The sequence below is a fragment of the Hemitrygon akajei genome, chromosome 10, assembly GCF_048418815.1.
Source record: "Hemitrygon akajei chromosome 10, sHemAka1.3, whole genome shotgun sequence".
NCBI classification, from domain to species: domain Eukaryota; kingdom Metazoa; phylum Chordata; class Chondrichthyes; order Myliobatiformes; family Dasyatidae; genus Hemitrygon; species Hemitrygon akajei.
Genome location: NC_133133.1, coordinates 176,854,455 through 176,869,220, shown reverse-complemented (window position 1 = coordinate 176,869,220; position 14,766 = coordinate 176,854,455). Strand labels below are relative to the sequence as shown.

General features: G+C 41.3%; 1 protein-coding gene and 1 long non-coding RNA gene across 5 annotated transcripts in view; one reads left to right on the top strand and one right to left on the bottom strand.

Moving 5' to 3' along the window:
• Positions 1 to 14,766, bottom strand: part of rfx4 (regulatory factor X, 4) — a 128,126-nt gene that overhangs the window by 24,482 nt on the left and 88,878 nt on the right. For all 3 annotated transcript variants that reach the window (XM_073059807.1, XM_073059806.1, XM_073059808.1), the window contains one exon: positions 5,010 to 5,145. In XM_073059807.1, the coding sequence (XP_072915908.1) occupies positions 5,010 to 5,145 (136 nt within the window). The remainder of the gene's footprint in view (positions 1 to 5,009; positions 5,146 to 14,766) is intronic.
• Positions 1 to 14,766, top strand: part of LOC140735006 (uncharacterized) — a 133,023-nt gene that overhangs the window by 68,121 nt on the left and 50,136 nt on the right. Inside the window, exons 5-6 of one of the 2 annotated variants that reach the window (XR_012100655.1) lie at positions 2,805 to 2,983; positions 4,952 to 5,047. This is a non-coding gene — a long non-coding RNA (uncharacterized lncRNA). Of the gene's footprint in view, positions 1 to 508; positions 1,412 to 2,804; positions 2,984 to 4,951; positions 5,048 to 14,766 lie in introns of those variants that run through there. The other variant, XR_012100656.1, reaches the window with a different exon arrangement.

Below are 14,766 nucleotides of genomic sequence, written 5' to 3'. Positions count from 1 at the left end.
CAAGGTTAACTAAATAGGGAGATGGTGTATAAATGTATCAACTGAGTGGGCATCCCTCAATAATCAAAAAGCCTCAAGACCTTGGCCTCAATGCCTCCCCATGTAATTGGATCCTGGATTTTCTCATTTGCAGACCCCAGTCAGTTCAGATTGGCAACAACATCTCCTCCACAATCTCCATCAGCACAGGTGCATCATACGGCCGTGTGTTTAGCCCCCTGCTCTACTCGCTTTACAGTTATGAGTATGAGACTAAGCATAGCTCCAAAGCTGACGACATCACTGCCATTGGCCGAATCAAAGTTGGTGATGAATCAGCATTATAGGAAGGAGATTGAAAATCTGCCTGAGTGGTGTTACGACAGTCTCTTACTCAGCGTCAGCAAGACCAAGCAACTGATTATTGACTTCAGGAGGGGGAAACTGGAAGTCCATGAGCCAGTCATCATCGGAGGATCAGAGGTTGAGAGGGTCTGCAACTGTAAATACCTTGGTGTTGTCATTTCAGAGGCTCTGCCCTGGGTCCAGCACGTGAATGCCACTAAGAAGAAAGCACGGCAGTGCTTCTGCTTAAAAGTTTGCGACGATTCAGCATGACAAACTTCCATAGATGTGTAGTGGAGAGTATATTGGCTGTATCGCGGTCTGGTATGGAAACACCAATGCCTTCGAACAGAAAGTCCTTCAGAAAGTAATGGATATGGCCCAGTCCTTCACAGGTAAAGCCCTCCCCACCACTGAGCACATCTACCATGGTGTGCTGATGCAGGGATGCAGCATCCATCATCAAGGACCCCCACCAGTCAGGATGTGCTCTCTTTCTGCTGCGGCCATCAGGAAGGAGATTCAGGACCCTCACCACCAGGTTCAGGAACAGTTACTGCCCCGCAACCAAAAGGCTCTTGAACAAAAAGAGGATAAAATCACTCAACTTCACTTGTCCAGTGATTGAACTGTTCCCATACCAACGGATTCACTTTCAAGGACTCTTCATCTTGCGGTCTCGATATTTGCTTATTTATTATTATTATTATTTTCCTTTAAATTTTCAGAGTTTGGTGATGTTTTTCTCACATTGGTTGTTTGTCCCGTTGGATTGTTCATTGATCCTATTGTGTTTCTTGAATTACAGTATGCCCGCAAGCTCATGAATTGCAGGATTTTATCTGAGGACATGTATGTACTTTGATAATAAAATTACTTTGAACATAGTTTAGGTATTAAGTTCCATAGTTTAGGAGCATAGTTCAAAATAGCTGACCTGCCAAAGTCAAATACGAGAGGGCACAGGTTAAGGTGAGAAGGGAGAAGGTTAAATTTATGTGAGAGGCAAATTTTTTTACATAGATTGGTGAGTGCCTGCAATGGACTGCCAGGGATGGGGATGGAGGCAGATACGGTTGTGGTGTCTGAGGCATCTAGACAGTCATAAGATCAGGCAAGGAGTACAGGCAGATAGGTGTTGAATTTGGCATCATGGTTGTCGCACTGGGGAAGTTGTTACAATAAAGCTGCTTTACTGCACTCAGTTACTGTAAAGAAATATCATTATTGTTTGATGTGAGCATTTGCATCCAATCCAGTCAAAATTCAGCCAAGTGTGATGAGACAGCACCGACTCTACCCCCAGCCTGTCTCTGGCTCCCCCTCACTCGATGAGATAGCACCGACTGTACTCCCAGTCTGTCTCTAGCTCCCCCTCACTCGATGAGATAGCACTGACTGTACTCCCAGTCTGTCTCTGGCTCCTCCTCACTCGATGAGACAGCACCGACTGTACCCCAGTCTGTCTCTGGCTCCCCCTCACTCGATGAGATAGCACCGACTCTACCCCCAGCCTGTCTCTGGCTCCCCCTCACTCGATGAGATAGCACCGACTGTACTCCCAGTCTGTCTCTGGCTCCCCCTCACTCGATGAGACAGCACCGACTGTACCCCCAGTCTGTCTCTGGCTCCTCCTCACTCGATGAGACAGCACCGACTGTACCCCAGTCTGTCTCTGGCTCCCCCTCACTCCGTCTGTCCTCCTCTTCCTCTTCTCTGTCTACACATCTGGGTGTTAAGGTGGCGTAGCAGTTAGTGTAGTGCTATTATCAGTCACTAGCTTCAATTCTCACTGCTGTCTGTAAGAAGGTTGTACGTTCTCCACATGACCATATGGGTTTCTTCTGGATGCCTGGGTTTCCTCCCACATTCTGAAGATGTGTGGGTTAGGGTTAGTGGTTATGGGCATGCCCTGTTGGCACCAGAAGCATAGCGACACTTGTGGGTAGCCTCCAGCACATCCTCAGACTGGTGTTTGGTAATACATTTCACGCTGGGACGGTACATGGTGACGTATCGGTGTTTGGTAATACATTTCATGGTGGGACGGTACATGCTGACGTATTGGTGTTTGGTAATACATTTCACGCTGGGACGGTACATGGTGACGTATCGGTGTTTGGTAATACATTTCATTGTGGGACGGTACATGGTGACGTATCGGTGTTTGGTAATACATTTCATGGTGGGACGGTACATGCTGACGTATCGGTGTATATTGACACGTTTCACTGGATGTTTTGATATTTCACAATCAAGTTTATCGTCACCCGGCATGTGTCATGAAATTTGTTAACTTAGCAGCAGCAGTTCAATGCAATACATAATATAGAAGAAGAAAAAATAATAAAGTAATAATAATAATAATAAAAAATAAGTAAATCATTACAGTTCTATTGAATAGATTAAAAATAGTACAAAAACATAATAATATATATTTAAAAAGTGAGGTAGTGTTCACAGGTTCAATGTCCATTTAGGAATTGGATGGCAGAGGAAGAAGCTGTTCCTGAATCACTGAGTGTGTGCCTTCAGGCTTCTGTACCTCCTACCAGATGGTAACAGTGAGAAAAGGGCATGCCCTGGGTGCTGAAGGTCCTTAATAATGGATGCTGCCTTTCTGAGACACCACTCCCTGAAGATGTCCTGGGTACTCAAGGTGAGCCGACTAAATTTACAACCTTCTGAAGCTTCTTTTCGTCCTGTGCAGTAGCCACCCCATATCAGATAGTGATGCAGCCTGTCAGAATGCTTTCCACGGTACATCTATAGAAGTTTTTGAGTGTTTTTGTTGGCATACCAAATCTCTTCAAACTCCTAATGAAGTATAGTCGCTGGCTTGTCTTCTTTATAACTGCATCGATATGTTGGGACCAGGTTAGGTCCTCAGAGATCTTGACACCCAAGAAGTTGAAACTGCTCACTCTCTCCACTTCTGATCCCCCTATGAGGATTGGTATGTGTTCCTTCATCTTACCCTTCCTGAAGTCCACAATCAGCTCTTTCATCTTACTGACACTGAGTGCAAGGTTGTTGCTGTGACACTACTCCATTAGTTGGCAAATCTAGCTTCTATACACCCTCCTGTCTCCACCTGAGATTCTACCAACAGTGGTTGTATCATCAGCAAATTTATAGATGGTATTTGCACTATGCCTAGCCACACAATCATGTGTATATAGAAAGTAGAGCTGTGGGCTAAGCACACGCCCCTGAGGTGCACCAGCGTTGATTGTCAACAAGAAGGATATGTTCTCACCAATCTGCACAGACTGTGGTCTTCCGGTTAGGAAGTCGAGGATCCAATTGCAGAGGGAGGTACAGAGACCCAGGTTCTGCAACTTCTCAATCAGGATTGTGGAAATGATGATATTAAATGCTGAGCTATAGTCGATGAACAGCATCCTGACATAGGTGTTTGTGTTATTCAGGTGGTCTAAGGCCATGTGAAGAGCCATTGAGATTACATCTGCTGTTGACCTATTGTGGTGATAGGCAAATTGCAATGGGTCCAGGTCCTTGCTGAGGCAGGAGTTCAGTCTAGTCATGACCAACCTCTCAAAGCATTTCATCAGTGTCAATGTACATGTGACAAATAAAACTAATCTTTATCTTAATTCTCTTTATCTCTTGATTATTTTCTATCTCTCTCTGTCTCTCAGTCTTTCTCTCTCTGTCTTTGCCTCCCAGTCTGTCTCTCACTCTCTTTCTCCCTCTGTCTCTCTCTCCCTGTCTGTCTTTGTGTGTGTGTCACTGTCTGTCTGTCTCTCTGTCTCTCCCCATCTGTCTCAGTCTGTCTCTCTAGCTGTGTGTGTGTGTGTGTGTCTGTCTGTCTCTCTATCTCGAGAGACACCCTCCACTTCTGATCCCTCTATGAGGATTGTTATGTGTTCTCCCCATCACACTCTTTCAGTTTGTCTCTCTCTCTCTCTCCCTCCCTGTCTATCTCTGTCTCTCTTCATCTCTCTATCTTGCTCTCCCTCTCACCCTCTTCTGCCTCTCTGCCTGTCTCTCTGTCTCTCTCTTCCTGTCTCTCTGTGTGTGTTTCTCTGTCTGTCTCTCTCTCTGACTCTCTCCCTCTCTCTATTATGCTCGTTCTCCCCTCTCTCTGCCTTTCTGTCATCTGTCTCTCTATATCTCTCCCTATCTCTATCTCTCTCTCTATCTCCAGCCAATGTAAGGGACATGGCTGCAGGTGACTTTGCCCACATTTAGTGCCTGGTCACCCTTTGAACACCAGGCGATGCAGAGCTCACATATTTCTTAAGTTCCAGCATCTGTGTTAAACGCGAAGCGGCTTTATTCACACAGAACATGCTGATAACACAAGGAGGACCAGGCAGCATGTACAGAGAGTGATACAGAGTTACAGACCCCTGGTCAGAAATCAGGCCCTTCAGCCCATCAAGTCCATGCTGAGCACTGACCTGTTCTACCACAACCCTGTTCACACCCATTACTGTAAATGCCTGCAGGATTTGCATACTTTGCAGGATTTTCAGGATTGACCTCATTACATCACCCTATCATTTCTCACAGAAGGATCTTTGGTCTGAAATGTTAATCCCCTCTCCACAGACACTGCCCAGCTCTCTGAGAATTTCTAGACTATTTTGTTTTATATCAGATTCCCAGGATTCAGTCCTGTATCAGAGCACGGCTGAGCAACGGCAGCGCTGACTGACCTGCGATGCAGTCCGGTGGTATGCGGAGTACGGCAAAGGTGAGGAGAGGCTGTCATGCGTGAGGGCTGGGTATTGGTTCTGGATGGGGAGTGCAGGTTGATTGCTGTAACTGCCATAATTGTAGCCTCCTGTGTACCTGGAAGAGAGAGGTTACACGTGGAGAAACATTACAAAACAGCACCGTTTATTAGAACATGTAACATTGCAGCACAGTACAGGTCCTTCAGTTCCACCATGGGCGGTCCCAAGCCCGGTTACGAAAGGAAGAGGGCGGGGCATGGGGCTAGCAACTGCATCCCGTATAAAACAAGAGCTACTGAAACAGCAACAAAAGCTCCAAACACCTCAGCCCTGGGAGAAGAAAGATCTTTACCAAGAAATGTATGAAGTTGTGTGGTGAAAGCAGAAGCCGCGGGGATGATCAACCTTCTCTCAGCCCAGGAGAGGGGACTCTGGCGAGCTGCTATTGCTGTAGGAGTGCTGGGCTTAAAGAGAAGACAGGCCCTTTGGCCCACAATGTCATACCAACCTTTTAACCTACTCTAAGATCAATCTAACCCTTCCCTCCCACATAGCCCTCCATCTTTCTATCATCTATATGCCTGTCTAAGTGTCTCTTTTAGTGTCCCCAATGTATCTGCCTCTACCACCAGCTCTGGCGGCACAATCCATGTACCCACTCTGTGTTAAAAAACCTACCTCCAACATCACTCCTCCCATAATTCCTCCAATCACCTTAAAATTATGCTCCCTCATATTAGCTATTTCCACCCTGGGAAAGAGTGTCTGGCTATTCACTTGATCTATTATCTTGTACACCTCTATCAGGTGTAGCAGAGTTAGGCCTTTCAGCCTGTCAAGTCTGATCTGCCAATCCATCATGGCAGATTTATTAACCCTCTCAATCTTATTCTCCTGCCTTTCCCCCATAACTGTTGATGCCCTATCTAACCAAAATCCTATCAACCTCCACTTTAATATACCCTATTGCTTGACCTCCAAAGCTGTCTGTAGCAATGAATTCCACAGATTCACAATCCTCTGGCTAAAGAAATTCCTCTTCATCTCTGTTCTAAATGGATACCCCTCAATTCTGAGACTGTGCTAGACTCCCCCTCTATAGGAAACATCCTCTTTATCTCCACTCTGACTAGGCCTTTCAGTATTCAATAGTTTTCAATGAGATCCCCTTCATTCTTCTGAACTCCAGCAAGTACAAGCCCAGAGCCATCAAATGCTCCTCATATGTTAGCCTTTTCATTTCTGGGATCACTCTTGTGAACCTCCTTTAGACCCTCTCCAATTCCAGCATATCCTTCCTTAGACAAGGGGCCCTCAACTGCTCACAATTCTCTAAGTGTGGTTTGACCAATGTCTACAAACTAAGTTTTTTGCATCAGTCTTCACTGTGGAAGACACCAACAGTATGGTGGAGGTCCAGGTGTCAGGGATCATGAAGTGTGTAAAGTTACCATAATGAGAGAGAAGGTTCTTGGGAAACTTAAAGGTCTGAAGGGAGATAAGTCACCTGGACATGATGGTGTACACACCAGGGTTCTGAAAGAGGTGGAGAAAGACATTGTGGAAGCATTAGCAATGATGTTTCAAGAATCACTAGATTCTGGAAAGGTTCCAGAAAACTGAGAAATTGCAAATGTGATTTCACTCTTCAAGTAGGGAGAGATGCAGAAGAAAGGAAACTATTGGCCAGTTAGTCTGACCTCAGTTGGAGGCACATGATAAAATAAGCCATAGTCAGCAAGGTTTCCTGAAGGGAAAATCTATCCTGACAAAACTGTTGGAATTCTTTAAAGAAAGAACAAGTAGAACAGACAAAAGAGAATTAGTTGATGCTGTGTATTTGGATTTTCAGAAGGCCTTTGACAAGGTGCCATACACGAGGCTGCTTAACAAGCTATGAGCCCATGGCATTACAGAGAGATTCAAGCATCAATAAAGCAGCAGCTGTTTGGCAGGGTGAGAATAAAAGGAGCCTTTTCTGATTGGCTGCAGGTGACTAGTGGTGTTCCACAGGGGTCTGTGTTGGGACCAATTCTTTTTATGTTATATATCAATGATTTGGACGATGGAATTGATGGCTTTGTTGCAAAGTTTGCAGACAGTGTGAGGATAGGTGGAGGGGCAGATAATTTTAAGGAAGTCGAGAGGCTACAGAAGGACAGATAGATTAGGAGAATGAGCAAAGAAATGGCAGATGAAATATAGTGTCTGTAAGTGTATGGTCATGCATTTTTGTAGAACAAAACCCAAGGTGCAAAGGGAAGTGGGAGTCCTTGTATAGGATTCCCTAAAGGTTAATTTGCAGATTGAATCTGTGGTGAGGAAGGCAAATGCAATGTTAGTATTCTTTTCAAGAGGACTAGGATATAAAAGTAGGATGTAATGCTGAGGTTTTATAAGGCATTGGTGAGGCCTCACTTGGAGTCCTGTGAACAGTTTTGGGCCACAGGTAAGAAAAGATGTGCCGCCATTGGAGAGGGTCCAGTGGCGATTCACAATGGTCCTGGGAATTAACTGGTTAACAATAGAAGAGCGTTTGAATCCTCTGGGCTCGTAATTGCTATAGTTTAGAAGAGTGAGGGAAGAATCTCATTGAAACCTTTCGAATATTGAAAGGTATAGTCAGAGTGGGTGTGGGGAGGATTCTGTCTATAGTGGGGGAGTCCAGATCAGAGGGCACAGTCTCAGAGTAAGATGTCTGTTTAAACAGAGATGAAGAGGAATTTCTTTAGCCAAAGGGTGGTGAATCTGTGGAATTCACTGCCACAGGTATTTTTACCTGTGGGTGTTCTGGGATATTTTTAAAATGGAGGTTCATGGGTTCTAGATAGAGGTGTGAAAGGTCAAAGGGAGAATGCAGGAGAATGGGTTTGAAGAGGATAATAAATTATCCATGCTGGAAAGGAGGAGCAGGCTCAATGGGCCAAATTGCCTAATTCTGCTCCTATATCTCTTGACCTTGTGGTCTATATAGGAAGATGTTGACAGACATATTCCCTCTGTCAAAGTCAAATGCTCCCACTGCACCTGTTCCACGTACTAAAACACCTGTGTATCAGCACCAACCTTAGGCACTGTGCACAGGTGCACCTGCAGAGAGCATGTGCATAGGTGTGTAAGTATGTGCAGAAGGTACATACTTGTGTGGGGCCTATCAGCGGCAGAAACTGAGCTCGACGAACTAAGTAAAAGTACAGAAGGGATAAGTGGAGTGGCCATTGTCAGAAGTAGGCCAGTGGTGAAAGTAGAAGCAACAGGATTTTGCTCATTCAGGCTTCGGCGAAAGCAGTCTTTGGCAAGGTAAGTGGGTAGGTGGACTTCATTTTTGGATTTTCCTTGCATTTTTTTGAGGAATAGAGAGCATGTCGGTAGGGTTAGTGTTTTGCTCTGGGTGTCAAATGTGAGAATCCTTCCAATCTCCCAGATGGCCACATCTGCACCAGGTGTACAAGATGCAGCTCCTGAAAGACCATGTTAGGGATCTGGAGCTGCGGCTTGATGACCTACAGCTTATTAGGGAAAGTGAGCAGGAGATAGAGAGGAGCTACAAGGAGTTAGTCACCCCAAAGTTGCAGGAGTTAGACAAGTGGGTGATGGTCAGGGAAGCAAGGGAAAGAACTCAGATAGTAGAGAGCACCCCTGTGGCCATCCCCCTCAGTAATCGTTATCTCATTTTGGATGCTGTTGAGGGGGTGACCTGACAAAGGATGACCATGGCGATCGGGTCTCCGGCACTGAACCTGGTTCCGTGGTGCAAAAGGGAGAGAAGAAGATGAGGAATGCGGTAGTCATAGGGGATTCCATGGTGAGGGGAACAGACAGGAGGTTCTATCAGCCTGATAGAGATACCCGCATGGTGTGTTGCCTCCCAGGTGCCAGAGTACGGGATGTCTCAGAGCGGGTGCAGAGTATTCTGAAGGGAGAGGGTGAACAGCCAGAAGTCTTGGTACATGTTAGTACCAAAAATGATATAGGTAGAAGAAAGGAGGAGGTCCTGAAGAGAGAATTCAGGGAGTTGGGTCGGAAGCTGAAAAGCAGCACCTCCAGGGTAGTAATCTCAGGATTGCTGCTGGTGCCACATGCTAATGAGTGCAAGAATAGCATGATCAGGCATATTAATGCATGTCCGAGAGACTGGTGTAGGGGAGAGGGCTTCAGATTCCTGGATCATTGGGGCCTCAGTTAAAACAGAAAGCAACAAATACTGGACTGAAAGTGTTATATTTGAATGCACGCAGCATAAGGAATAAAATAGACGATCTTGAAATTCAGCTACAGATTGACGTTGTGGCCATCTCTGAAACTTGTCTAAAGGAGGGCTGGCATTGGGAGCTGAACGTCCAAGGACATACAGTGTATCGGAAAGATAGGTTAGTAGGCAAAGGGGGTGGTGTGGTTTTGTGTATAAGGAATAATATTAAATCATTGGAAATTGATGACATAGGATTGGAAGGTGTAGGGTCTCTATGGGTTGAGTTAAGAAATGGCAAGGGTAAAAGGACCCTAATGGCAGTTGTATACAAGCCTCCAAACAGCAGCTGGGATGTGGATTACAAATTACAGCAGGAGATAGAAAAGGTGTGTCAGAAAGGCAATGTCATGATAATCGTTGGGGATCTTAACATGAAGTGGATTGGGAAAGCCAGGTCAGCACTGGACCTCAAGAGAGAGAATTTGTAAAATGTCTAACGGATGGCTTTGTAAACAGCTTGTTGTTGAGCCCAGTAGGGGATTGGCTGTGCTGGATTGGGTATTGTGCAATGATCTGGAGGTGATAAGAGAGTTTAAGACTAAGGAACCCTTAGGGAACAGTGATCACTATATGATCGAGTTCACATTGAAATCCAATGTGTCGGTATTTCAGTGGAATAAAGGAAATTACAATGGCATGAGAGGGGAACTGGCCAAAGTTGACTGGAAAGGGACATTTGCAGGAAGGACAGCAGAGCAGCAATGGCAGGAGTTTCTGCGAAAAATGAGGGAAGTGCAAGACAGATATATTCCAATTAAGAAGAAATTTTCAAAAGGAAGAAGGACATTACAGTGGCTGACAAGTGAAGTCAGAGCCAAAGTAAAAGCAAAAGAGACATTTACCAATTCTTGGTCTCTTATCATTCCAAATAAAAGATGAGATAATAGAATCAATTCGATCAAAAAACTTCTTAGTCAAAAAAACAAGGATATTCTGAAATAGATATAAAATTTTGGTAAAATCATCATTTTGACTATATGGATGCAGCCAGCAAGTGAAAACGTAAGTGGGTTCCATCTGCTAAATAAATACTTCATAGAATCTACCAAGGGAACAAAATTAGCTATATAAAGATCCTTATATTTTTTAGTAAGTATAACACCTACATATCTAAAGGAACCCATAACTTTGAAAGGAGTATTATCATATATAGAAACAGATTCATTTAAAGGAAACAGTTCACTTTTATTAAAATTAATTTTATATCCTGAAAAGTCTCCAAATTCATTAAATAATTTTAGCAAGGCAGGGATCGATTCCTTGGGATTAGATATATAAACCAGTAAATCACCAGCATAAAGAGAAATCTTATGAATTGAAAAAGGACGGAGGTCTTGCTTTGCCTAATTTAAGAATGTATTACTGGGCTATTAATGTGCGATATATGTCCTTTTGGTTGCACTGGGTTGATAAGAACAACCGACCAATTTGGGTAGATTTGGAATTGAAAGCTGTGAAACAGTTTTATTTAACCTCGTTATTGGGAGCTGCTCTACCTACAGAATTAGCTAAAGTTGCTAATTTAAATTTATACCCTGTGATTAAGTATTCTTTACAAGTTTGGCTCCAGTTCCATAATTTTTTTAATCTTAAAAAATTTAAACTTTGTAGCTTAATTTATCAAAATTATTTTTAAGCCTTCTTTGAGTGATCCAATTTTCTTATTTTGGAAAAATAAAGGTATTAATTCTTTTTTGGACCTATTTAAAGAAGATAGACTGATGTCTTTTGAACAATTAGTTGATATTCACTCTCTTTCATATTCACACTTTTTACAATACCTTCAAGTTAGATGTTTCTTACAAAAATATTTAAGTAATTTTCCTTGCATATTAGATGCCAACCTGTTACATACTATTATGAGTATGAACCCTTTGATGAAGGGTTCCATTGGAAGAATTTATAATTAATTATTACAATGGGATAAGCGCCCTTTCTTTAAGATTAAACAAGATTGGGAAAAGGAACTTAATTTGACTTTTACGACAGAGGACTGGATGCGGATCTTGAAATTGGTTAACTCTTCTTCGATTTGTGCTAGTCATTCATTGATTCAATTTAAAATTGTACATCGTTACTATTTGACAAAGGAGAGATTGTCTAAAATCTTTCCTAATGTTGGTAGTTATTGTGATAGATGTAAAACTGAGACAGCTACACTGACACACAAGTTTTGGTCTTGTTCTATACTGGAACAGTTTTGGAAGTCAGTTTTTTTCTACAATTTCTAAAACACTTAAAATTAATTTACAACCCCTAACAAATTAACTGTGCTCTTTGGAATAATTCCTCAAAATACCTGTGGTATTTCTTTGTCTGACCAACATGTTATTACGTTTGTTTCATTGATAGCTAGGAGGGCCATTTTGTTGAAGTGGAAGGATATGTCGGCTCCCACTCTGTCACAATGGTTCTCTCAAATGATGTTATGTCTTAGTTTGGAGAAAATTAGAAGTCAGACCTTCGAACCTATGTTTGATTTTGAGAAAAGATGGGGTTCATTTGCTCGTTACTACCATTTGAGTTAGTTGATAAGATTTCCTCCACGATCTAATTGTAAATTTTTAAAAAATTTTTATTTAATTGCATTTTTAAATGATTACAAGTGTGGAAAAAAAAAGTATATATCCCTTCCCCCCTCCCCTTAACCCCTCCCCCCTAACTTCCCTATATAAAAAAAGAAAAATTAAGAAAGAAAAAAAAGAAAGAAAGAGTGCCTGGTTGTTGGAAGGTCTCCACATGCTCCATGGAGTTCTTAATAACTTTAGTATATATATTTATTTCTTTCCCCAAGTAACCAATTATTTCATCTTCAGAGCACCTATATATTTAATCCTGTCTTTTGTAAATAAGGGCCCCAAATTTTCAAAAATGTTTCATATTTATCTCTTAAATTATAAGTAATTTTTTCTAATGGAATACAGCCATAGATTTCTTTTTTCCAACAATCTATACTTAAATATGTAACTGATTTCCAAGTAATTGCAATAGCCTTTTTGGCTACAGCCAGTGCAATTTTTATGAATTCTTTCTGATATTTATTTAGTTTGAGTTTCGGTTTTGTCCCTTCAATATCACCTAGTAAAAGTAATATTGGATTATGAGGAAGTTGTATTCCCGTAATTTGTTCCAATAAAAGTCTTAAATTTGTCCAAAAACGTTGAATTTTAGAACAAGACCATGTAGAATGTAAAAATGTACCAGTTTCTTGGTTACATCGGAAACACTGATCAGATAAACTTGGATTTAATTTATTTATTTTTTGTGGTGTAATATATAATTGATGTAAAAATTTATATTGCACTAATCTTAACCGAACATTTATTGTATTTGTCATACTATCAAGACATAGTCTTGACCAATTTGTTTCTTCAATTTTAATATTCAAATCACTTTCCCATTTTTGGGAAATAGGAGAAAACGTACCAGAAGATTTTATATATAAATGGGAATCTAAATGGATACGGGAAAAGAAAGAATCTCCTATATTAAAACATTTGATTGATTTATGGAATAAGATAAATGTTGATGATGAGACAAAAAAATCTTTATTAGCAAAGAGATCTTTAATTCAAAATAGACTTATTCCTTTTACAATGGACAATCAACTTTTATATAATTGGTTTCAAAAAGGGATTAAATACATAGGAGATTGTTTTGAAGGAGGTATATTAATGTCATTCGATCAATTAAAGAATAAATATAAAGTATCAAATAACACTTTATTTTGTTACTTTCAACTAAGGGCTTACATAAGAGAAAAACTAGGTCAAACAATGTTATTGCCGAAATCTAAAGAAATAGAAATTTTAATTCAAAAAGGAAATATTAAAAAAATTATATCTTGTATGTATAATTTGATTCAAAAACAGGCAATTAAACAAGGAGTCCATAAGTCAAGATAATTGTAAATTTTGATATTTTTTTTTTTGCTGGTGGTTTGATGTTTATCTTTAGAAGCTTTTTGTATGACGCATGGCTCTGGGGTTGAACACCTAATGGGTTCTTTTTTTTCTCACTTTTTCCTTGCTTTAGTAGGGTTTTTTAATTTTCTTTTTTTTTGTGTCACCGTATTTTTCAATCCTTAAAACATTGTTTTTTTTCCCCTTTGAGACATTGTAAGTGTTACTTACTTCAATGTACTCTTGTTATTTTGGATAATAATAATAATAATAATAATAATAATAATAATAATAATAATAATAATAATAATAATAATAATAATAATAATAAAAAGATTTGAAAAGAAAAGCAAAAGAGAGGGTATACAAGGAAGCTAGAGCTAGTTGGAAGATAAAGCATTGGGAAGATTTTAGAAGGAAACTAAGAAGGTCATTAGGAAGGAAAAGATGAATTATGAAAAGGAGCTGGCGATTAATGTCAAAGAAGATACTAAAAGCTTTTTTAAGTATATAAAGGGTAAAAAAGGGTTGAGGGTAGATATAGAACCAATACAAAATGACACTGGAGATATTGTAATGAGAGATGCAGAGGTGGCAGAGGAACTGAATGTGCATTTTGCATCAGTCTTCACAGTGGAAGATGTCTGCAGTATACTGGACATTCAGGAGTGTCAGGGAAGTGAAGTATGTGTAGTGAAAATTTTGACTGAGAAGGTGCTCAGGAAGCTTAATGGTCTGAGGGCGAATAAGTCTCCTAGACCTGATGGAATGCACCCTCGGGTTCTGAAGGAAGTAGCTGGAGAGTTTGCGGAGGCATTAACGACGATCTTTCAAGAATCAATAGATTCTAGCGTTGTACCAGATGACTGGGAAATTGTAAATGTTACTCCACTATTTAAGAAGGGTGGGAGGCAGCAGAAAGTAAACTATAGACCTGTTAGCCTGACATCAGTTGTTGGGAAGTTGTTGGAATCGACTGTTAGGGATGAGATTATGGCATACCCGGAGGCACGTGACAAGATAGGCCAAAGCCAGCCTGGTATCCTCAAAGGAAAATCCTGCCTGACAAACCTAATGCAATTCTTTGAGGAAATTACAAGCAGGGTAGACAAAGGAGATGCAGTAGATGAGTGATTTTCTGAAGGCCTTTGACAAGGTGCTGCACATGAGACTGCTTAGCAAGATAAGAGCCTATGGAATTACAGAGAAGTTACTAGCATGGGTGGAGCACTGGCTGGTCAGCAGAAAACAAAGAGTGGGAATACAGGGATCCTATTTTGGCTGGCTGCTGGTTACCAGTGGTGTTCCACAGGGGTCGGTGTTGGCACTGCTGCTTTTTATGATGTATGTGAATGATTTGGCCTGTGATATTATTGGATTTGTGGCTAAATTTGCCAATGATACAAAGATACATGGAGGAGCGGGTAGTGTTGAGGAAAAAGAGAGCCTGCAGAGAGACTTAGATAGTTTAGGGGAATGGGCAAAAATGTGGCAAGTGAAATACAGTGTAGGAGAGTGTATGGTCATGCACTTTGGTGGAAGAAATAAACGGGCAGACTATTATTTAGAGGGGAGAGAATTC